At 45.2% G+C, this 24934-nt stretch overlaps 1 protein-coding gene across 4 annotated transcripts in view; it reads right to left on the minus strand.

The window, feature by feature from the left end:
- Positions 1-7692: 7692 nt before the first annotated feature.
- LOC139268639 (nmrA-like family domain-containing protein 1) overlaps positions 7693-24934 on the minus strand; it is a 147828-nt gene continuing 130586 nt past the window's right edge. For all 4 annotated transcript variants that reach the window (XM_070887124.1, XM_070887125.1, XM_070887123.1 and 1 more), the window contains exons 5-6: positions 17758-17951; positions 7693-8015 (exon numbers count right to left, since the gene is read on the minus strand). In XM_070887124.1, the coding sequence (XP_070743225.1) occupies positions 7821-8015; positions 17758-17951 (389 nt within the window). In that variant the 3' untranslated portion in view covers positions 7693-7820. The remainder of the gene's footprint in view (positions 8016-17757; positions 17952-24934) is intronic.

The raw sequence follows: 24934 nt of genomic DNA on the forward strand, positions 1-24934 counted from the left end.
GTGGAAACATCCTCTCTGCATCTACTTTGACGAGCCCTCTCAGTATCTTATATGTTTCAATAAGATCACCTCCGATTCTTCTAAACTCCAGTGTATCGGCCCAACCTGCTCAACCTATCTTCATAAGTCAACCCCCTCATCTCCAGAATCAACCAAGTAAACCTTCTCTGAACAGCCTCCAATGCAAGTATATCCTTCCTTAAATACGACCAAAACAGTATGCAGTACTCCAGGTGTGGCCTCACCAATAGCCTGTACAGTTGTAGCAGGACTTCTCTGCTTTTATACTCTATCCTCCTTGCAATAAAGGCCAATATTCCATTTGCCTTCCTGATTACTTACTGTACCTGCATACTAACATTTTGTGCTTAATGCACAAGGACCTCCAGGTCCCTCTGTACTGCAGCATTTTGTAATCTCCCTCCATTTAAATAATAATTAGCTTTTTTATTTTTCCTCCCAAAGTGGATAACCTCACACTTTCCCACATTATGCTCCATCTGCCAAATGTTTGCCTACTCACCTAGCCTGTGTATATCCCTTTGCAAATTTTTTTGTGTCCTCCTCACAACTTGCTTTCCCACCCATCTTTGTATCATCAGCAAACTTGGCTACATTGCACTCTGTCCCTTCATCCAAGTCATTAATATAGATTGTAAATAGTTGAGGCCCCAGCATCAATCCCTGTGGCACCCCACTAGTTACCATTTGTCCACCAGAAAATGACCCATTTATCCCCACTCTCCCTTTTCTGTTAGTTAGCCAATCCACTATATAGGCTAATATATTACCCCAACCCTGTGAGCTCTTCTCTTGTGCAGTCACAAGCAGGAATGTGGTCACGAGGACCTGGGTGCAGTGCTGCAAACATTTCAATGATCTCATTAGATCAGGAAATGTTAGTACAAAGCCACACTCCACTGCATCTTGCTGTGCCTCCTCATCACATCGCCATCACTCTGCCTTCCCTACCCTACTCCTGCACATCCTTACTCACACCAACATACTTTGCACCTCCACCCATCCATCCCTCTCTCCCTATCTGTATTATCACATTTCTGTCTCACTAGCCACCCCTCACACCCACATCCTAGTGCAATCATGCCAACTAACGGCACACAAGGGTAGCCACTTGGGATGTAAAGTTTCTGTTAATGTGGTGTCAAACATAAAAATCTTTATTTTCAACACTTTTTGGTCTTGGACAGATTTATGTGCACCTATGGAAATGCAGTGACTGGTGAGACATAACGGTAACCTCCGCAATGGTGATCAGAGTGTGAAAGACATGGCTTGGTCATTGTAGGGGTGCTTTATGATGCTGATGTGGGGTGGTGCCAACCTGGAGCATCATGTGGCTGTCACATGGGTGTACAGCATAAAGTTAACTAAATCTGGCCACGATCAGGCCATCCCTGGCCTCCTGGACAGCAATGTGCTCGGGTGCTGATGCCCTGTGTCCCGTGCAGAATCAGGTGATTGCGGAGAAGGTTGGTGTTGTTGCTGGTGCGCCTGGTACTGCTGGTGTTGGGCTGATTCTGAGGACCAAGGCGAGACAGTATAAACGGCACCCAGGTTAATGGAGTCTTCTTCTTCCTCTTAGGTGGTCCCTCGAATCAAGGATGACTTGCTTCCATGCTAAAAAGGGATGAGTTCAATGAGTTCACAGGTGTTTCAAATGAAGGACCTAATATCACAGGTCCAGAACTGCATATTGAAGGGTGGAAGATGCTTGTGCATGGATTTTTTTTAACATGTGGTGGCCGTTGCACACCAGCCACCACACGGGCTTGACAGAACTTGGTCTTGATCCAGTGCCAGCTCTGCTGCACGGACCTAGGGTGCACACCTATCACAGTGTGGGCTGGCCCATGCTGCCCCTGGGCCCACGCCTCTTCTGGGCCCTGAACTCACACCTCTCCTGGGCCCCGATCACATCACTCTGCCATCTCTTGTTGATCCTTCACCCTGACCTCGCCACTTATCCTGTACCTGGCCAAGCTCCAATCAGTGACCTGGGTCTTGGTGACATCCAATCCAGTTGCCCTCTTCACTGCCGTCAGTGGCCCTGAGAGCAGCATGGCGGCATACCACTTCAGGGAGCAGCACGAGCTGGTGTAGGTTGATGGAATAGATGGCAAGTGAAGTACAGATGACAGAAGCCATCTATCAATCGTGAGAGAATTCTTCCAATGAGATGAGACTGGATGGAGACTTTGCTGGAAAGACTTGTAGCCTGCAGAATCTATGCTAGAAATGGACTGAGCAACAATTTCTGCCTGAGGAAAGTGATCATATGTCAGGTGGGAGCTTTTACTGTATATTTAATGCTGTTAAGTAATCAGCTGGAGCAAAGACCACAGAACTCCCGCCTCAGGTTGACGGACATGGTTCCCGAGCTGCGTGAATCTCGTGGTCATGCAGGTAAATTTAAAAAGTGATAAAAAGCTCTTGAGTGCCTGTAAACTGCCTGATAATTATTTCAACTGTGTCCCTCTCCGTTGCTGGTCGGGTCGGCTCTGCGATGATAAATAGCCTGGGAGAAAGGCATGTGGAGCGGGATGACAACAGGTTCCCAACCCACTGTCAAAAATACAAACGTTCCCACCTGACCTGCCACCGCTCGCGCTCGCTGCCACCCTGAAAAATTCCGGCTTTTATCTGTGATAATGCAATAAAATTTCAATAATTTCTTATCCGTTTATATAGTGGTAATGGATGATAGTTTCCTTCATGAACAGATAAACCCAAGTTATGATTGTAACATGACTTGACTGACCTCCATTCAAAGAAAAGAATGACAACAGATTGAGAAGGTCTTGAATGCCATTCCTGGTCTGTGCTGAGTTAGCTAATGTATAATGTTTGGGGTGCTACAATTGGTTGCTGTGCAAAGGAGAGGAAAAACTAGTCTGGGTACCTACTCCTGTTCTCTGTCCAATGGCACTTTGCTGGAACATGCATGGTGTGGACATTGGAGGAAGGTAAGCTTGGCTGTGATATGCTTGATAAAATAGTCTGCTGAAGCATCCAGGCTCACATGATAAACAGACACTTGCCCAAGGTACCAGAGGGCTCTGCCACTTGTGAAAATGCAGCCCATTGACAGTTGGTATCTTCTGGAGAAGAGAAAATTAATTTAAAACATAAAAGTTAGAAAGCTGTAAAAAAAAAAGATGATCATTTTTGGTAACCTGGTCCCAGATGTCACATATTTAGCTGGGAGACCAAAAACAGGATCTGTTTTTAGATTTGCCTATTACTTTCCCACCAAAGTTAGTGTTTGCATATGGAATTTGGTTAATCTTCTGAAAGGTGTTCAGGTTTAATTAATTCAATATTGGGACAAAGTGTGGTTAGTATCATTAGAGAGAGAGAGAGAGAGATTTCACTTAGCAACAGCTGGTGTTTGCAACCAATAGAATAGAATGGATAAAATGGAATCAAATGTTTTCATTAGAGATATTGGGTCAGGATGGGAAAGTCTAGAGACTGGAAGGAACAACAGCAAGGCCATGATGTTGTTGTGTGATTCTAATGTTGTTGTTGATGTATGTTGAAGAAAATGTAAGCTTTGTCTCTGGACTATCATCATCATCATAGGCAGTCCCTCAGAGTCAAGGAAGACTTGCCTCCACTCTGAAAGTGAGTTGTCAGATGACTGAAGAGTCCAATGCTGAACCTACAGTCTCTGTCACAGGTGGGGCAGACAGTGGTTGAAGGAAGGGGTGGCTGGGTTGAAGCACGCTCCTTCCACTGTCTACGCTTGGTTTCTGCTTGTTCTTGGCGATGGGACTCGAGGTGCTCAGCGCCCTCCCGGATGCTCTTCCTCCACTTTGGGTGGTCATGGGCCAGGGATTCCCAGGTGTCAGTGGGGATGTTGCACTTTATTAAGGAGACTTTGAGGGTGCCCTTGAAGCATGTCCTCTGCCCTCCGGGAGCTCGCTTGCCATGTTGAAGCTCCGTGTAGAGTGCTTGCTTTGGGAGTCTCGTGTCGGGCATGTGGACGATGTGGCCCATCCAACGAGGCTGATTGAGCTTCGATGCTGGGGATGTTGGCCTGGGAAAGAACACTGACGTTGGTGCATCTATCCTGCCAATGTATTTGCAGGATCTTGCGGAGGCAGCGCTGGTGGTACTTTTCCAGCATTTTAAGGTGTATATTCCACATCTCTGAGCCATATAGAAGGTCGGGTATCACTACAGCCCTGTAGACCATAAGCTTGGTGCCAGATTAGAGGTCCTGGTCTTCAAACACTCTCTTCCTCAGGTGACCAAAGGCTGCACTGGCACACTGAAGGCAATGTTGGACCTTCTCATGAATGTCTGCTCTTACTGACATTAGGCTCCTGAGGTATGGAAAATGGTCCACATTGTCCAAGGCCTTGTTGTGGGTTATGGATTTTGATAATCGGGGCGCAGTGCTGTGTGGCGGTGTCAGGTTGGTAGACGACCTTTGTCTTACGATTGATAGAGGACCTTTGTCTTATGTTCTGGACAATACAGTGGCCAGAGCTGCTATTTTAGGCAATGTCTGCTCCAGTTTGATAAGAAAACAGTGTATAAATGTAAGATTTTTACTTTGTTCGGAGAGCACAATAAAACTCATGTCTTGGTTTGCACGCTCCATCTGTGACTATACTCTGCTTGTAAATTTATTTTTATGCTGAAGTTAAAGAATAAAATGATTATAACCTGAAGACTGAATTCGTTAATACCCAAGTGAACAAACAGAACTTTGTTTTAAGTCAACAGTTAGTCATTCCACCTAGTGGCCCAGCAAAAAACAGCAACAGAACCTTTCTGCACAGGCAAAATGATGATTGAGAAATTGACCCTATGACCATTTTGATATTTTGGACAGTTTCTAATGTGTTTTCTACACAACCATCCCCAGGCCACTACTGTATCTGAAAACTTGTTCAGAAATTTCAGTCAAACTTCAGACAAATATCCATAATCCATACATTAAAACTAGTTAATTTCCAGTAGTATTCATGCTGAGTTGAATCCTTCTGGAGACTGGTGATTGATGAAATCAGGTTCTTTATGTCACAAAGCCTAGATATTGTGATTGAGATTGTGCATGTGGGTGGGAGGGGGGTAAGAGAGGATCACTCAATCTTTTCTGCCTTAGTTTAATACTGTAATTCTCGTATTATAACCCACACATCTCTGGCAACCTTTCATATGTGGTTCTCAGCAGATGAAATGAGCCATGTGCTCCAAGCTTCCATTTATGGCCTTCCTAGCTTTGGGATATTGACAGCTTTGAAAAAATCGGTGCTGCTTTTTCCTTTTCTCTTTCAATCAAGTGAAAGAAAGCTATCCCAGCATCCACAGAGCAAATGTGGGCTCTGGTAAAACTATGGGATTTGCAATTTTATGAGAAGTATTAGTCATAAAGTATTTTCCACCTATTTCTAGGAAGTCCTTGACTTCCATTTAGTAATTTCTCACAATGACACTACTGAAATGAGGAGCACGGTGTGTGGGAAGTCCTGGTCACAGGCCTGCATTCTATGGTGTAGCAAGTTAGCACATTTGGGAGATTTTCCCTTGCATAAGATACGCTCAACAAAAATGAGTGTGTGATACTGGTTTGAGAACTAATGGAGTAAACAACAGCTTTCATACTCACTCCCAATCATTGAGGATTGTACATCTTCTGTCAAATAGAGTTTGTAAAATTAATTCCAAATGTGCCAATGCAATGAATTTTTCAGAAATGTTGCACTTCTGAGAGAATCGTACAACATTAGAAAATATTAACAGAATCATGTGATTCTCTGAAGTATTTTTTAGTACCAGAGGTCAAAGCTTGCTCCTCTAATGAGGGATTTGTATTTTAAAGCATTGAGGAAAAAATGGAACTGTCGATGGCAGTTAAAATGTGGCAATTCTAGCTGTAATCTTTTTCAGCTTCACAATCCCACAAGATGTCTGCGCTCCTCAAATTCTGCCTTCTTGAACATCCCTCATTATAACTGCTCAACCATCGGCGGACGTGCCTTCAGCTGCCTGGCCCCTAAGTTCTGGAACTACCTCCCTAAACCTCTACGCCTCTCTACCTCTTGTTCCTCCTTTAAGACGCTCGTTAAAACATATCTCTTAAAACAAGCTTTTGATCATCTGCCTTAATTTCTTCTGTGGCTCGGTGTCAAATTTATCTGTTTGTCTGTAACACAGTTGTGAAGCGCCTTGGGATGTTTTACTACATTAAAGGTGCTATATAAACAACAGTTATTATTATTATCCGTTTCCCTGCCCACACATTCACTTCGAGCATACTGAGTTCTATAGGGAACACTAGAGAGGGGAGAACATCATTTTTAAAAGTTGCCAAAAACAAAATCATGGGAAAGCTGCAAAGTCCAAGAGAGAGAAAATAATGTGGCGTCATGAAATAGAAACAACTAAAATACCTCCTTGCATGTGCGCTTAAATCAGACAGTATTGGCAATGCACAGGAGAAGAAGGGTTTCCACCTAAAATACTAGTCTTTTGTCTTTCCAATACTGACTGGCTTGCTGTGTATTTCCAACTTTTCTTTTTGTATCCATATTTACTACAGGCTGAAATGCTATGGTAGATCAAAACATTTCAAATTTAGTTGAGGAAAGTAAAGTTTTCAGATTCCAGGACAGTGCCGTGGGTGTGTGCGCTACCTTATGCCACACAACAAATAGGATAGGTTTGGGCATGCCAAGTATTTCCACGTGGTGACTATCGGGGCGTCTATGGAGCTGTTTCTGCTCTATGGAGTACAACACATGGTGACTATCGGGGCGTCTATGGAGTACAACACACACTCGGGGAGGCAGTGCAACAAAGTGAAGGAAAATTGGCCTGCAGCAGTTGTGTTGTCTCTTATCAATGCTGAGAGTGCAGCATTGCCAGAGCTGGGAGGAGCTTGCTGCACAAGCTCACATTCTGAGGTGGGTGTATGGTACGGGTGACCTTACAAGGATTTAAAAACTTAAGTGTTTAAAAACAGGAAGTGACAATTCAACAGCCCATGACACAGTGCAGGAGAATTATTGGAAAACAAAGTATATAATATCAATCCTCAGCACTGTGTTGGGGAAACTGATTAATTTATTAATGGTTAAAATTAGTTTAAATAATTTTTTAGTGGCTGAAAATTAAAAATGAAAGCCGATTACTACTTTATATTTATTACGCAACAACTTCTTGTTTCTATAATTACTAACGAATATTCTACATATCACGGTGACGTTAGCACTTCGTGGCTGAGGTTTTATCCTCACAGCCACAGATGGATGATGGCGCAAGGATATGTTAAAATTAGCAGTGGTATTGCAGACATGAATGTGAAGATTATCTTAGTTGTTGCAGCCCTAGTTTGTCGATATTTGATTTTTCTTACTGGGTCAGTTCAGACAGTGTGTTGTAGAACCAAATGGGCTGTTGTATGGCTGTGGGGACCACAGTTTGATCCCACCTGCTACTGAATTCCCCAACCTCAATTCTGCAATCCCAGCACAGGGCAAGATGATGGGCTACTCACTTCTTCAGAGCAACACTGGCGGAGGCCGGCAAGCAAATTGCCCTGTAGTCTTCGAGTAGAGTTTGACCAGTGAGATGAGGAGCGTTGGAGTGAGATAAAGGAATTTTATACGCACAAACCCAAAAGAATAAATTTTATTTTGGAATGCCAACTTTTGCCAAACATGGTCAGTGGTGCATTCTCCAATGATGCTCCACATCTAGACGCTTTACCTTCCTGTAAAAGATTCAGCAACAGGCATTACTCAGTCTCCACTCGTATGTCCCCAGCTGCCCACAGGTACTGCCTGTTAGTTATTCAGAGCAGAGCTGAGTAAGGTGCTGTTTGCTGAAACCCACTGTTGGAATGGTTGTAACTCTGGATACAGTTCCAGACACACAGAACTGTTCATTTTCTGTCCACCTCGCTTCCAAAATTCAAACATATTCCCAAGATCTTGAGCTCCTCGTCCTCCAAAAAACTCCACAAACTCTCGGACTGAAATCTATCACAAAGAAAAATAAATGGGAAACCGCCATTCAGATTATTAGGGAAACAATATAAAACATCCTGATTGACAGAGTGGGTTGCTCGATTCAGCATTTCTTTGCTTGTTTCACATAGATTTGGTTTGGAATATGTAACAACTGCAAATGTAATCAAGAGGTTCTGAATGAGGTTATGAGCTGGAAGAATATATCTTAGTTACCTTGCGCAGTGTCAGAAGGTGTTTTAATCAAGAAACTGGATGTGTCTATGCCTTTCATTCCAGGAGGAATCATAGAATGGTCGTCTTCTGTGCTGTAACCATTCGGCCCGTCGAGCTTGTGCCAGCTCTCTGCAAGAGCACTTCAGCTTGTCCCACTCCCCCGTCCTTTACCCGTAGCTCTGCAAATTCTTTTCCAACTCCCTTTTGAAAGCCACAATTGAGTCTTTCAGGCAGTGAATTCCAGATCCTAACCACTCGCTGCATTAAAAAGTTTTTCCTCATGTGACCTTTGTTTCTTCTGCCAATCGCCTTCAGATTGTGTCCTCTGGTTCTCAACCCTTCTGCCAATGGGAACAGTTTCTCACTATTCTGTCTAAACCCCTCATGATTTTGAACACCTCCATTAAATCTCCTCTCACTCTTCTTTGCTCTAAGGAGAACAATCCCTCTTCTTCAGTCTATCCACATAGCTGAAGTCCCTCATCCCTGGAACCATTCTTGTAAATCTTTTCTGCACCCTCTCTAAGGCCTTCACATCCTTCCTAAAGTGCAGTGCCCAGAATTGGACACAATACCCCAGTTCAAACCGAACCAGTGTTTTATAAAGGTTCATCATAACTTCCTTGCTTTTGTACTCTATGCATCTATGCCCAGGATCCCGTATGCTTTTTTAGCTGCTATCTCAACCTGCCCTGCCATCTTCAACGATTTGTGCACATATACCCCCAGGTCTCTCTGTTCATGCATTCCCTTTAAAATTGTACCCTTTAGTTCATATTGCCTCTCCTTATTCTTCCTATCAAAATGTATCACTTCGCACTTTTCTGCATTAAATTTCATCTGCCACGTGTCCATCAATTCCACCAGCCTGACTATGTTTTCTTGAAGTCTATTGCTATCGTCCTCACTGTTCACTATACTTCCAAGTTTTGTGTCATCTGCATATTTTGAAATTGTGCCCTATACACCCAAGTCCAAATCATTAATATATATCACGAAAAGCAGTGGTTCTAATACCATCCTGCAGTCTGAAAAATAACCGTTCACCACTATCCTTTGTTTCCTATCACTTAACCAATTTCGTATCCATGCTGCTACTGTCCCCTTTATTCAATAGGCTGCAACCATGCTGGAAAGCCTATTATGTGTCACTTTATCAAATGCCTTTTGGAAATCCATGTACACCACATCAACTGCTTTGCCCTCATCAACCCTCTCTGTTATCAAATCACAAAACTCAATCATGTTAGTTAAACACAATTTGCACACAATTTGCCTTTAAAAAATCCATGCTGGCTTTCCTTAATTAATCCATACTTGTCCAAGTCACTGTTAATTTTGTTCCCGTTTATCATTTCTAAAGCTTCCCCACTACCAAGGTTAAGCTGACTGGCCTGTAGTTGCTGGGTTTATCTTTGCACCCTTTTTTGAACGAGGGTGTAACATTTGCAATTCTCCAGTCCTCTGGAACCAGCCCCGTGTCCAAGGAGGACATAAAAACATAGAAAATAGGTGCAGGAGTAGGCCATTCGGCCCTTCGAGCCTGCACCACCATTCAATAAGATCATGGCTGATCATTCCTTCAGTACCCCTTTCCTGCTTTCTCTCCATATCCCTTGATCCCTTTAGCCGTAAGGGCCATATCTAACTCCCTCTTGAATATATCCAATGAACTGACATCAACAACTCTCTGCGGTAGGGAATTCCACAGGTTAACAACTCTCTGAGTGAAGAAGTTTCTCCTCATCTCAGTCCTAAACGGCCTGCCTCCTAAGACTGTGTTCCCTGGTTCTGGACTTCCCCAACATCGGAAACATTCTTCCCGCATCTAGCCTGTCCAGTCCAGTCAGAATCTTATACATTTCTATGAGATACCCTCTCATCCTTCTAAACTCCAGAGTATAAAGGCCCAGTTGATCCAATCTCTCCTCATATGTCAGTCCTGCCATCCCTGGAATCAGTCTGGTGAACCTTCGCTGCACTCCCTCAATAGCAAGAACGTCCTTCCTCAGATTAGGAGACCAAAACTGAACACAATATTCCAGGTGGGGCCTCACCAAGGCCCTGTACAACTGCAGTAAGACTTCCCTGCTCCTATATTCAAATCCCCTTGCTATGAAGGCCAACATACCATTTGCCTTCTTCACTGCCTGCTGTACCTGCATGCCAACTTTCAAGGACTGATGAACCGTGACACCCAGGTCCCGCTGCACCTCTCCTTTTCCTAACCTGCCGCCATTCAGATAATATTCTGCCTTCGTGTTTTTGCCCCCAAAGTGGATAACCTCACATTTATCCACATTATACTGCATCTGCCATGTATTTGCCCATTCGCCTAACCTGTCCAAGTCACCCTGCAGCCTCTTAGCGTCCTCCTCACAGCTCACACCGCCACCCAGTTTAGTGTCATCTGCAAACTTGGAGATATTACACTCAATTCCATCATCTAAATCATTAATGTATATTGTAAAGAGCTGGGGTCCCAGCACTGAGCCCTGCGGCACTCCACTAGTCACTGCCTGCCATTCTGAAAAGGACCCGTTTATCCCAACTCTCTGCTTCCTGTCTGCCAACCAATTCTCTATCCACGTCAGTATATTACCCCCAATACCATGTGCTTTGATTTTGCACACCAATCTCTTGTGTGGGACCTTGTCAAAAGCCTTTTGAAAGTCCAAATACACCACATCCACTGGTTCTCCCTTGTCCACTCTACTAGTTACATCCTCAAAAAATTCCAGAAGATTTGTCAAGCTTGATTTCCTTTTCATAAATCTATGCTGACTTGGACCAATCCTATCACTGTTTTCCAAATGCGCTGCTATTTCATCCTTAATGATTGATTCCAACATTTTCCCCACTACTGATATCAGGCTAACCGGTCTATAATTACCTGTTTTCTCTCTCCCTTTTTTTAAAAAGTGGTGTTACATTAGCAACCCTCCAGTCCATAGGAACTGATCCAGAGCTGATAGACTGTTGGAAAATGATCACCAATGCATCCACTATTTCTAGGGCCACTTCCTTAAGTACTCTGGGATGTAGACTATCAGGCCCTGGGGATTTATCGGCCTTCAATCCCATCAATTTCGCTAACACAATTTCCCGCCTAATAAGGATATCCTTCAGTTCCTCCTGCTCACTCGACCCTCGGTCCCCTAGTACATCCGGAAGATTATTTGTGTCTTCCTTTGTGAAGACAGAACCAAAGTACTTGTTCAATTGGTCTGCCATTTCTTTGTTCCCCATTATAAATTCATCCGAATCCGACTGCAAGGGACCTATGTTTGTCTTCACTAATGTTTTTCTCTTCACATATCTATAGAAGCTTTTGCAGTCATTTTTTATGTTTCCGGCAAGCTTCCTCTCGTAGTCTATTTTCTCCCTCTTAATTAAATCCTTTGTCCTCCTCTGCTGAATCCTAAATTTCTCCCATCCTCCAGCTTGCTGCTTTTTCTGGCTAATTTGTATGCCTCTTCCTTGGATTTAATGCTATCCTTTATTTCCCTTGTTAGCCACGGTTGAGCAACTTTCCCCGTTTTATTTTTACTCCAGACAGGGATGTACAATTGTTGAAGTTCGTCCATATGATCTTTAAAGGTTTGCCATTGCCTATCCACCGTCAACCCTTTAAGTATCATTTGCCAGTCTAATTTAGCCAATTCGCGCCTCATACCGTCAAAGTTAACTTTCCTTAAGTTCAGGACCCTAGTTTCTGAATTAACTTTGTCACTCTCCATCTTAATAAAGAATTCTACCATATTATGGCCACTCTTCCCCAAGGGGCCTCGCACAACAAGATTGCTAATTAGTCCCTTCTCATTACACATCACCCAGTCTAGGATGGCCAGCTCTCTGGTTGGTTCCTCAACATATTGGTCGAGAAAACCATCCCTAATACACTTCAGGAAATCCTCCTCCACCGCATTGCTACCAGTTAGGTTAGCCCAATCAATATGTAGATTAAAGTCGCCCATGATTACTGCTGTACCTCTACTGCACACATCCCTTATTTCTTGTTTGATGCTGTCCCCAACCTCACTACTACTATTTGGTGGCCTGTACACAACTCCCACTAGCGTTTTCTGCCCTTTGGTATTCCGTAGCTCCACCCATACCGATTCCACATCATCCAAGCCAATGTCCTTCCTTACAATTGCATTAATTTCCTCTTTAACCAGCAATGCCACCCTGCCTCCTTTTCCTTTCTGTCTATCCTTCCTAAATGCTGAATACCCTTGGATGTTGAGTTCCCAGCCTTGGTCACTAAGGAAGATTATGGCCAGTTCTTCTGCAATTTCCACCTTTACTTCCCTCAGCATCCTAGGATGCATCCCATCTGGTCCTGGTGACTTATCTACTTTTAGTCTAGCCAGCCTTTCTAGTACCTCTTCCATATTAATGTTTATCCCATCTAGTATCTCAATTACCTGCTCTTTCACTATGTCATTGACAGCATCTTCTTCCTTGGTGAAGACAGATTCAAAATACTAATTTAGCACCTCAGCCATGCCCTCTGCCTCCATGTGTAGGTCTCCATTTTGGTCCCTAATCAGTCTCATCCCTCCTCTTACTACCCGTTAACTATTTATATGCCTTTTGGATTCCCATTTATGTTAGCTACCAATCTGTTCTCGTACTCTCTTGTTGCCCCTCTTATTTCCTTTTTCACTTCCCCTCTGAACTTTTTATTCTCAGCCTGGTTCTCACTTATATTCTCATCTGTCATATGCCCCCTTTTTCTACTTCATCTTTATCTCTTTTGTCATCCAGGGAGCTCTGGTTTTGGTTGCCCTACCTTTCCCCCTCATGGGAATGTACCTCAACTGTACCCGAACCATCTCTCTAAAGGCAGTCCATTGTTCGATTACAGTTTTGTCTGTCAATCTTTAATTCCAATTTACCTGGGCCAGATCCATTCTCAACCTACTGAAATTGGCCTTCCTCCAATTAAGTATTTTTACTCTAGATTGCTCCCTGTCCTTTTCCGTAGCTAATCTAAACATTATGATACTGTGATCACTGTTCCCTAAATGTTCCCCTACTGGCAACTTGCTCCACTTGACCCACCTCATTCATCAGAACCAGATCCAGCAATGCCTCCTTCCTTGTTGGGCCAGAAACGTACTGATCAAGAAAGTTCTCCTGAACACACTTCAGAAATTCTTCCCCCTCTCTGCCCTTTACACTATCACTATCCCAGTCTATATTAGGATCATTGAAGTCCCTCATTACAACTACTCTATCGTACTTGCACCTCGCTGTAATTTCCCTGCAAATTTGCTCCTCTGTATTCTTCCCAACAGTTGGCAGCCTATAGAATACACCTAGTAGTGTAATGGCACCTCTATTATTTCATAACTCTAGTGATATAGATTCCTTGACCCCTCCAGGACATCCTCTCTCTCCAGCACTTTAATATTCTCCTTAATCAATATTCCCCCCCACCCCACCTCCTTTCCTTCCTTCCCTATCTTTCCTGAACACCTTATATCCAGGAATATTTATTATCCAATCCCGCCCTCTTTTGAGCCAGGTCTCCATTATCGCCACATCATATTCCCATGTGGCTATTTGCGCCAGCAGCTCACCAACCTTACTTATCATGCTTTGTGCATTTACACACACACACTGTAAAGCTATCTCAGACCTTCTTGTATTCTCTCTTGGTATGACCCCCCCTCAATGAGGTACTGTTTCTTACTCTAGCGCTACCTGTCTCCCAATCCTTTATGCACCTTATTTCTCCTTTCTAATGCTACATCCAGGTGCCCATCCCCCTGGCAAATTAGTTTAAACCCTTCCCAACAGCACTAGCAAACACCCCACCACCCCCCGCGAGGATATTGGTCCAGGCTCTGTTGAGTTGCAAAATGTCTGGCCTGTACAGGTCCCACCTACCCCAGAACCGGCCCCAATGCCCCAGGAATCTGCCCTACTGCACCATCTCTCCGACCATGCAGTCATTTGTTCTATCCTCTTATTTCTGTACTCACTAGCACGCGGCATCAGGAGTAATCTGGAGATTACTACCTTTGAGGTCCTGCTTTTTAAACTCTCTCCTAGCTCCCTAAAATCTGCCTGCAGGACCTCATTCCTCTGTCTACCTATGTCGTTGCTACCGATATGGGCCACGAACTCTGGCTGTCACCCTCAGAATGCTCTGCAGCCGTTCAGTGACATCCTTGACCCTGGCACCAGGGAGGCAACATACCATCCTGGAATGACGTCTGCAGCTGCAGAAACACCTGCCTGCTCCCCTAACCATCCAATCTCCTATCAATATTGCTTTCCTCATCTCCCCGGCCCCCCTGCCCCTCCCCACCCCCGACCCTGTACAGCTGAGCTACAGGTGGCGCCATGAACTTGGCTCTGGGATGTGACATAGGTGAAGGGCCAAGGATTAAAAAGTAGTTGATGAAGTAAGTAAAGAGATAGTGCTGGTGATGCCCTTTTAAGTATCAGAAGCCTGAGGGAAGTAAAATGTTTCACAGTGGGAAAGAATCTGAGTAAGAGGTGATGTGACAAGTCGTGCTTTAAACAGAGTGAGAATGCAGGGAAGTGGAAGAATGTGTAGGTGGAATAACTGGAACTCAGAAAGATCAAGAGAGAATATTTTAGAATCACAATGATTGCAATATCAATAAGAGGAAGACTAGAAGAGGAACCTTGGCAGGAGAAAGTTGAGAGACGGATCGCGGATCAGACAGTAAACTTCCTTTTGTATTCAGTTTAGGAATGCTGCAAAACAGATGCTAGAAAAGTCTTCCAGGTATGGGAACAATATTCACGTCTGGGACAGAATGCCAATATCTGTTTTATGTAGACACAATGGGCCCAGGATTCGAGCCGCGCCTAGAACGGCGCAGCCCCGACCTGGACGCCCGTTTTTCGCGTCACAAGGTGCGTCTAAAAAAAACTTCCAGATTCTCCAGCTCCCTGCAGGTCGTTTGCAGCTCGGCGCAGCGCAGCACGAGCTGTAGGGGGCGGAGCCAGGTCCCTGCACTGTAAACAGTGCTGGGACCTCTGCACATGCGCGCTACAGTGGGCGCGCATGTGCAGTAGCTCCAGGTGGCCAAAACTGTGTGGGAGGGGCCCAAAGCACGCATCCCCTAGCCCTGGCCGAATGGCCTCACTGGGGCTGCATGAATAAGGCTCCTCCCACGGCCAGCTCCTACTTCCTCCCGACCCGACTTGACTCCCGCTTCCCGCCCCCCGCCTCCGGACCGGACCCGACACCGATCCGACTCCCGCTCCCCCACCCCCCGCCCCTGGACTGGACCCAACCCGACTCCCGCTCCCGCCCCCGGACCACACCCGACACCGACCCGACTCCCGCTCCCCCCACCCTGGACCGGACCCGACCCGACCCGACTCCCGCTTCCCCCCCCCCGCCCCCCGCCCCCGGACTGGATCCGACCTGACCTCCCTCCCCCCGACCTGACCTCCCTCTCCCTCCTACCACACCCCCCGACCTGCGCTCCCCCCGACCCAACCCGCGATCCCGACCCGACCCAACGCCACCTACCTGTAAATCTGGTGCTGAGGACGGGCCCTGCCCAAAGTCTCGGGCCCGGCCCGTTTAGCCTCCCCCCCCCGCCATCTCCTTTCCCCCACCCCATCTCCTTCCCCCCCCCATCTCCTTTCCCCCCCATCTCCTTTCTCCCCCCCATCTCCTTTCCCCCCCATCTCCTTTCTCCCCCCCATCTCCTTTCCCCCCATCTCCTTTCCCCCCTCCTCCTCTCCCCCTCTCCCCCCCATCCCCTTCTCCCCCTCCCACTTCTCCCCCCCTCCCCCTTCTCCCCTTCTCCCCATCCCTCACCCTTCCCTCCCTCTGCTCCCCCCCTCTCTCCCTCTACCCCCCTCCTCCCCCTCCCCTCGCTGTCAGAAACACAGACACTGACAGACAGAGAATGAGACACACACACAGACAGACAGACAGAGAGATAGAGACACTGACAGAGACACACTGGGAGGGGGGGCATCCCAGCACGCTGTTGGAGGGCTCCCGGTGCTGCAGTCGGTAAGTAGAAAATGTTTTATTTATTGATTTAAAAAAAAAATTATTTCTTATTCATTTTTTTTGATTGATTTATTGGTTGATTTATTGATGTATTTATCATTTATTATTGATGCTGGCTCTTTATTTGTAAAACTGAAGTGTTTAATGTTTGTAAACTTCCCTTTAAACCCCGCCCCCCCCATTCCCTACGCCTGATTTGTAACCTACGCCTGATTTTCTAAAGTGTAGACAAGGTTTTTTCGAGCGTACAAAAATCTTCACTTACTCCATTCTAAGTTAGTTTGGAGTAAGTTTTCACTGACGAAACTTTGAAAACAGGCGTAAGTGGCCAGACACGCCCCCTTTTGAAAAAAAAATTCTGTTCCAAAGTGAAACTGTTCTAACTGACTAGAACTGGAGCAAATTAAATGACGAGAATTCTGATTTCTAAGATACTCCGTTCTACACCAGTTGCTCCTAAAAATCAGCAGCAAATCATGTCGAAACTTGGGGCCTTTACAACTATACTCTCAGCCTTCTACCCAGAACTGCAATGGCAACTGTGTCTTTCATTTCAGTTTAGCATCTGACAACAAACATGACAAACTATTCAAGATTTTTCTGACTTTCTCTGAAATCACAGAACTTAAAATTGACACTGTCTGATACTTGATGACAGAAGGACTGGCCTTTTAAGGTTGAAATGATCTGGTAAATTTAAAATGTAATCCCTACTTAGTGCATTTTCAAAATGTCTGCCTGCCACACCGAAGAGAAGTGAGATAAGCTCCCAAGGCACAATAGAGAGGATTCAAGCACACTTTACTGAGTAGTACTGGGAATTATTCTAATTGTAAATAAATAAATCACATTTTAACTGGCATGTTCCACTTCAGACAATTCACTCTACAGCTGCTTTATATAAACTGAACAGCATAGCATTATCAGCAGGTACTGCTTTAAGACCCCCTCCCTTATCAGGTCGAGGGGATCCATTTTGTACATGACAGTGGCCCTTTTAGAAAGTCACTGGTCATGGATAATTAATGCAAAAAAGCATTTTATAAGGTTTTTATTTTGTGCTCATTATGTAATCACTCTTGGAGAATAGAATATTGTTCAGCTTTTATCAACCAGTTTCATCATCAGCTACTTGATAAACCGGTAAACTATGCAGAGTTAAACTCTGGGTCAACCTCAGAGGAGCACCCCTGCTGATGTTTCCACTTTTCATACCAGTCCTCCTTGTGACCTGAGCAACACTGTTTAATATCACATTCGGAACAGTTGTGTGCCAAAGATTTGCATCCAGTAGAGGCTGGGTGGAGTTTGTCTAAATCATTTCACTTGGGATCTTTACAGCTCATATGGAGGAAATTCATTGATGTTATCCAGATTGCAAATCTAAGTGCCTGAAGTGAAAAGCCAGTGAATTGCTCCAATGCCCCTCAACAGCTCCTCTGTTTCACTTTCACATACAAGATGTTTATGAAAATAATCTAATTTAATGACAGTATTTTCTTGAGACAGTCATACCCGGGAATCTTTAAACTGTTTGGGATACAGGTGATGTGTCAGGATTTGTGCATATTCCTGGATCTTCAGCCTGCCTGCTGACAGAAAGCAGCTCTTTCCTATCCAGCGCTTTGGGTTTTTAAATAAGGCCATTACTATCGGACCAATCTGTTTGATACTTATTCCGTCCATGGCTGCTTCTCCCATCGGAATAGCTGAAAACAACAACACAAAAGTTCTAAAAAGCAAAACAACACCATCTGGAATATTTCCACCTACTAAAAGAATTGAACACTCTTTATACAGTTTATTAAGTTTATACACTCTTTATAAAAAGCGCATATGCTATTTAGACTTTAATAGTTATCTTTGCATCAGCCATGTCATCATCATCATAGGCTGTCCCTCGTATCGAGGATGACTTGCTTCCATGTCAAAAAAGTTCACAGTTGTTTCACTGAAGGACCTAATATTCCAGGTCCCGAACTTCATGTTGAAGGGTGGAAGATGCCTGTGCGTGGATTTTTTTAACGTGTGGTGACCGTTGCACACCAGCCACCACACGGCCTTGACAGAGCTAGGTCTTGGTCCAGTGGCAAGGGTTAACCAAGACAACTGGAGACCAGCTCTGCTGCATGGACCTAGTGCAAACACATATCGCAGTGTGGGCTGGCCCATGTTGCCCCTGGCCATGAATTCACACCTCTCCTGGGCCCCGATCACATTCCTCTACGAACTCTTGCTGCTCCTTCGCCCCGACCTCGCCGCTCCTGCTGCACCTGCCCACACTCCAATCACCAACCTGGACCTTGGTGACGTCACTCTTCGCTGCCATTGCTCTCCTGCTTCAGCACGTGCAGCAGACATATGGGTGTATTCAAGAGCACTATGTATTAAGAAAAGGAAGGAGGAACTTGCATTTATATAGCACATTTCACATTCTTAGGACATCCCAAAGCACTTCACAGCCAATTAATTACTTTTGAAGCATAGTCACTGTTGGTATGTAGGCAAACACAGCAGCCAATTGGCTCACAGCAAGAACCTACAAAAAGCAAAGGACCAGTTAATCTATTTTGCTGGTTGAGGGATGTTGGCCAGGACATTGGTAGAACTCCCCCGTTCTTCTTCAAATCTTTTACATCCACCTGAACAGGCACTTAAGGCCTCATTTTAATGTCACATCCGAAAGACGGCACCTCCAACAATGTAGAATTCCCTCAATATGGCCCTGAATGGTTGGTGTTGTATCTTCGGAGAGCACACAACACACAACCTGTAAGATGGATGCAGGTTCCGGAATCTTCTGACCTGCTGGTTAGGTGACCTGCTCTTTATTACACAGCACTAGCTGTAGTAACACAGGCATCCACAATGTGGAGCTACAGACATTACACTTTGCCCTTCTTCATGAAGTTATTATAACAAACAATCATCATACATAACTTGCATGGTTATACATAACAAAGGATATGGACTTATTTTGCCATATATACAAATCAAGCTTAACCACTTGTTTTCTGTTTCGAAGAGGATACCTTCGCTCTCGAACAGAACCTTCCAAACATGGTGTCGAATTTAAACTCATTCGAGGCTGATCCTGAGGGAAGTTTTCCTCCAAGGGATGCCCTTGATTTTCATTTGAACTCTCTCTAACTTCAGACTGTTTGTTTTCCTGACTCGGACTCAGACTTAAATTCTGACTTTCTCTTGGATTTGTTTCCCATACATTGGATGTAGGATATGCTACTGGTGTATCAAAACTATCTGGTGAGTCAGAAATAATTGAATCACTCCCACTCTCAACTACTTCCATGTCTGTGGGTAAAATATGATCAATATGAACAAACCTAACCTGTCCATTATCAAACATCTTGACCAAATATTTGCGAGGACCACATATCTTCACCACTCTTCCTGGTAACCACTTTACCCATTCATGGTGATGGTTCTTCACTCTCACCTTCTGATTTAATTTCACACTTTTCTCTTTTACTCTCCCTCTATAATGATTCTCTTTCTGTCTTAATTGTGTCTCTTCTACGGACTGTGCCAAGTTTGGTTTTAACAACGAGAATCTGGTTCGTGGCTGTCGTTTGAGAAACAACTCTACTGGTGTTCTACCAGTAATTGTGTGAGGAGTATTATGATATGTTATTAGAAAATTAGACAATTTGTGGTCCAATGACAACGTCATTTCTTTGGATTTGGATCCAACATTTGTTTGATGAGGGCACGTTTTACAATTTGTACAGTGCGCTCTGCTGCACCATTCGAAGCAGGTTGGTATGGTGGAACCTTGATAAGTTTCACACCATTTTTGCTCGTGAACTGTGCAAATTCTTCTGAATGAAATTGTGGTCCATTATCTGAAACAATTTCTTCTGGGAGGCCAAATGAAGAAAATAATCTTCGCAAAACATCTAATGTTTTACTTGTTGTTATTTTCCACATTGGAAATACCTCAACCCACTTTGAATGGCTATCAATCACAATGAACAATTGTTGTCCTTCTAGCTCAGCAAAATCAATATCTAGCCTTTGTCACACCCTGGGAGGCCATTTCCATGGCTGTAATGGTACTGATGATGGTTGCTTGCTTACCGATTGACATGTCGTATACTGACTTATGATGTACTCTATATTTTTATCAAGACCTGGCCACCATAAGTAACTGCATGCAAAACTCTTGGTCAAGCACATTCCCAGATGCTGATCATGGAGGTCTCCTAATAATTTGGACCTGAATTTATTTGGTATAACCACTCTTGCATCCCACATGATACAATCTTTATCGACTGATAATTCATTCCTACGAATGAAGAATGGATGAATATCTTTGTCTGTTACCCGGTTTGGCCATCCATTTGCAATATAATCATACACCTTTGATATAACTGGGTCACATTTGGTTGCTCTACCAATCTCTTCAGCTGTGACTGGCAGTTCATCAATGTATGAAAAATAGAACACCTCTTCCTTATCGGGTGTAACTTGTGATGGGTGTTACGTATGTTAACTGGGTTTTACCTGCCACCAGAGGGCGCGACTGTCGGGGTCCTAATGGTCACTGGCAGACACGTGCAAGCCGTGTATATAATATTGGCAGCCATATTGAATCCTCACTTTGAGAGTAAATAAACTGGAGTAAGGTCATGCCTGAACTAACTCACCGTATTTAGCCTCGTGGAGTTAGTTAACACTTAACAATTGACGACAAGTTAAAAATATGAACTTTCACGCAACCATGTCTGTGGAATTTTGGAGAGATTCATGGAAGGGGAAGACTGGGAGGATTTCACTGATCTCCTTGACCAGTAATTCATAGCCAACGGATTGGAAGGAACCGATAACGCAATTAAGCGCAGGGCGGTTCTCCTCACCGCTTGTGGGTTAAAAATATATGGCCTTATCAAGAATCTACTCTTACCGATTTGACCAATGGATAAGACTTACGATGAATTGTGTACGCTGGTTCGGAACTACTTTAAACCGAAGGAAAGCATCATCATGGCGAGGTATTGTTTCTGTACGCACAATCGCTCCAAGGGCCAGGACGTGGCCGAACTTGTCACCGACCTGAGACATCTCGCTGGGCCGTGCAACTTCAGAGCTGCATTGGAGGAAATGCTGTGGAACTTTTTCGTGCTTGGCATTGGCCACAAGGTCATCCTTCGAAAGCTGCTGGCTGCTGAATCTCTAGACCTGAGCAAGGCCATCACGATTACTCAGGCATGCATGTCCATGGATCAAAACTCGAAACCGATATCTTCCCAGCATCGAAACTCACCGGCAAATACTGTGCATAAAATTATGTTGTCAGCAGGCAGAGCTGCACATGGCAGGGCCTACTCGTCGGCGTTCGTACGACCTGTAACTGCTCAAAGTCTGCCATCGGGGTGCATCAAATCTCGCCTTGTTGGCATTGCGGGGGCTATCATCGGGCCCATCAATGCCGATTCAAGCAATACGTGTGCAAAGGCTGTGCAACAATGGGGCACCTTCAGCGAATGTGTCCGCAACCGAGCAAGCGTGCTGCGACACACCATGTGCTGAGGATGATCGATCAGCGTGGATCAAACGGCACAGGCAACTCAATCTGAGGTACAGAACAAAGAAGTGTATGGGGTACATTCTTTTACCAAAAGTCCTCCGATAATGCTGGAAGTTAAATTAAATGGGGTTCCAGTATCCATGGAATTGGACACGGGTGCAAGTCAGTCAATAATGAGCCAGAGGGCTTTCGAAAAGCTGTGGGACACTAAGGCAAAAGGACCCAAACTGAGCCCAATTAATGCGAAGTTGCGTACCTACACCAAAGAGCTCATACCAGTCATTGGCAACGTGGCAGTAAAGATATTGTATGATGGATCTGTGCATGATTTATTATTGTGGATCATTCCAGGCAATGGCCCAATGCTGTTCAGCAGGAGTTGGCTTGAGAAAATTAAATGGAACTGGAATGATATTAAAGCCTTCATCAGTGGATGATGCTTCGTGTGCTCAAGTGCTGAGCAAGTTTCCCTCGTTGTTCGAACCAGGCATCGGCAACTTCACGGAAGTCAAGGTGCAGATCCACCTCGGCCCAGATGCAAGACCCGTCCATCACAAGGCTCTGGCGGTTCCATACATGATGAGGGAGAAGGTCGAGATCAAACTGGACAGACTTCAACGGGAAGGAATCATATCACCAGTCAAGTTCAGTGAATGGGCCAGTCCAATTGTCCTGGTGTTGAAAAGTGATGGCACGGTCAGGATCTGCGACGACACCAAGGTAACAATCAACCGAGTGTCTATACAGGATCAGTACCTGTTACCCAAGGCTGACGACCTGTTTGCAATGCTAGTGGGGGGGAAGTCATTCACCAAATTGGACCTTACCTCCGATTACATGAAACAGGAGCTGGTCGAATCTTCGAAAAAACTGACGTGCATCAACACGCACAGAGGACTGTTTATATACCACAGATGCCCTTTTGGAATTCGCTCGGCTCAGCCATATTTCAGAGAAACATGGAGAGTTTGCTGAAGTCCGTCCCGAGAACCGTCGTGTTCCAAGATGACACCCTGATCACCGGTCGCGACGCCACCGAACACCTGCACAAACTGGAAGAGGTTCTACATCGTCTGGACAGAGTGGGACTCAGGCTAAAACGCTCCAAGTGCATTTTCCTGGAGAGACAGATTGCAGCAGACGGCATCGGGCCTACGGACTCGAAGGCAGAGGCCATCAAGAATGCACCCAGACCCCAGAGTGTGACGGAGCTGCGTTCGTTCCTGGTAACTATTTCGGTAACTTTCTACCTAGTTTGAGCACATTGCTAGAGCCCTTGCACATGTTGCTGAGAAAGGGTAACAACTTGGTTTGGGGAAAATCTCAAGACAGAGCCTTTGAGAAGGCCAGGAACCTGCTATGTTCCAATAAATTACTGGTACACTACGACCCATGTAAGCAGTTAGTGCTGGCCTGCGACGCCTCATCATATGGGGTTGGTTGTGTGCTCCAGCAAGCCAATGTATCAGGTAAACTCCAACCAGTTGCATACGCATCCAGGAGTCTGTCTAAGGCTGAAAGAGCCTATAGTATAGTAGAGAAAGAGGCTTTAGCATGCGTATATGGAGTTAGGAAAATGCACCAATACCTGTTTGGACTTCAGTTTGAGATTGAAACAGACCACAAACCGCTCATTGTTTTCTGAGAGCAAAGGTATAAACAGCATTGCCTCATCCCGCATCCAAAGATGGGCACTGACATCATCCGCCTATGATTATGCCATCCGCCACAGACCACGCACTGAAAACTCTGCTGATGCGCTTAGCCAGCTAACATTGCCCACAACCGGGGTGGAAATGCCGCAGCCCACAGACTTGCTGCTGGTCATGGATGCCTTCGAGAGCAAGGGGTCACCCGTCACGGCTCGCCAAATTAGGACCTGGACCAGCCACGATCCTGTACTGTCAAGCGTAGAAAGGTGTATCCTAAATGGAAATTGGTCTACCATTCCCAGGGAAATGCAGGATGAAATTAAGTCTTATAGCCACCGCAAAGATGAATTGTCTATTCAGTCTGATTGTTTGTTATGGGGTAATCGTGTTGTTATGCCAAAAAACAGCAGGGAAACTTTTCTGTGAGATTTACACAGCACCCACCCAGGCATTGTCATGATGAAGGCCATTGCCAGATCTCATGTTTGGTGGCCCGGCATTGACTCGGACTTGGAGTCATGCGTGCATCAGTGCAACACTTGCATGCAACTGAGTAACACACCTATGGAGGCTCCGCTGTGGTCATAGCCATCCAAACCGTGGTCAAGGATCCACATAGACTTTGCCGACCCCTTTCTCGGTAAAATGTTTTTAGTGGTAGTGACACTTACTCCAAATGGATTGAATGCGTAATCTTTTCATCCAGCACATCCACAGCCACTATTGAAAGCCTCCGGGCCATGTTCGCCACCCATGGCCTGCCCGACGTCCTTGTCAGCGACAACGGACCGTGTTTGACCAGTTCGGAGTCCCACGAGTTTATGACCCATAATAGCATCAAGCATGTCAGGTCTGCCCCTTTCAAACCCGCGTCTAACGGTCAAGCGGAACGGGCTGTCCAAACTATTAAGCAGAGCCTAAAACACATGACTCACGGCTCCCTACAGACCCGCTTGTCCTGCATTCTGCTCAGTTACCGGACTGTTATTGCTGAGCTGTTATTGAAGAGAGGCCTCAAAACCAGGCTCTCCCTTGTACACCCGGATCTCAATGATCATGTCGAAACCAGAAGGCAACGGCAGCAATGGTACCACCATCGCGCGGCCGTATCACGTGACATTGCTGTTCATAACCCTTTGTTTGTCCTGAATTATGGTCATGATCCAAAGTGGGTTGCTGGCAAGGTTTTGGCCAAGGAGGAGAACAGGGTGTTTGTAGTCAAACTGTTAAATGGTCAAACGTGCAAGAGGCACATCGACCAAACCGAACTGCGATTCACAGACAATCCAGAACAAATTGAAGATGACATCATCATCGACCAACCAACACACATCCAACCATCAGCTGACCTTAGATTCGTCTTCGTGAATGACATGATCATCCCCGACAGTGCTGTTAGACCGACTGCTCCGCAATGCAACAATGGTCCTACTAACTCACCCATGCTTGGGTTCGAACTGAGAAGATCAACCAGGGAGCAGAAGGCCCTGGG

The sequence above is a fragment of the Pristiophorus japonicus genome, chromosome 8 (genome assembly GCF_044704955.1).
Source record: "Pristiophorus japonicus isolate sPriJap1 chromosome 8, sPriJap1.hap1, whole genome shotgun sequence".
Taxonomy (NCBI): domain Eukaryota; kingdom Metazoa; phylum Chordata; class Chondrichthyes; family Pristiophoridae; genus Pristiophorus; species Pristiophorus japonicus.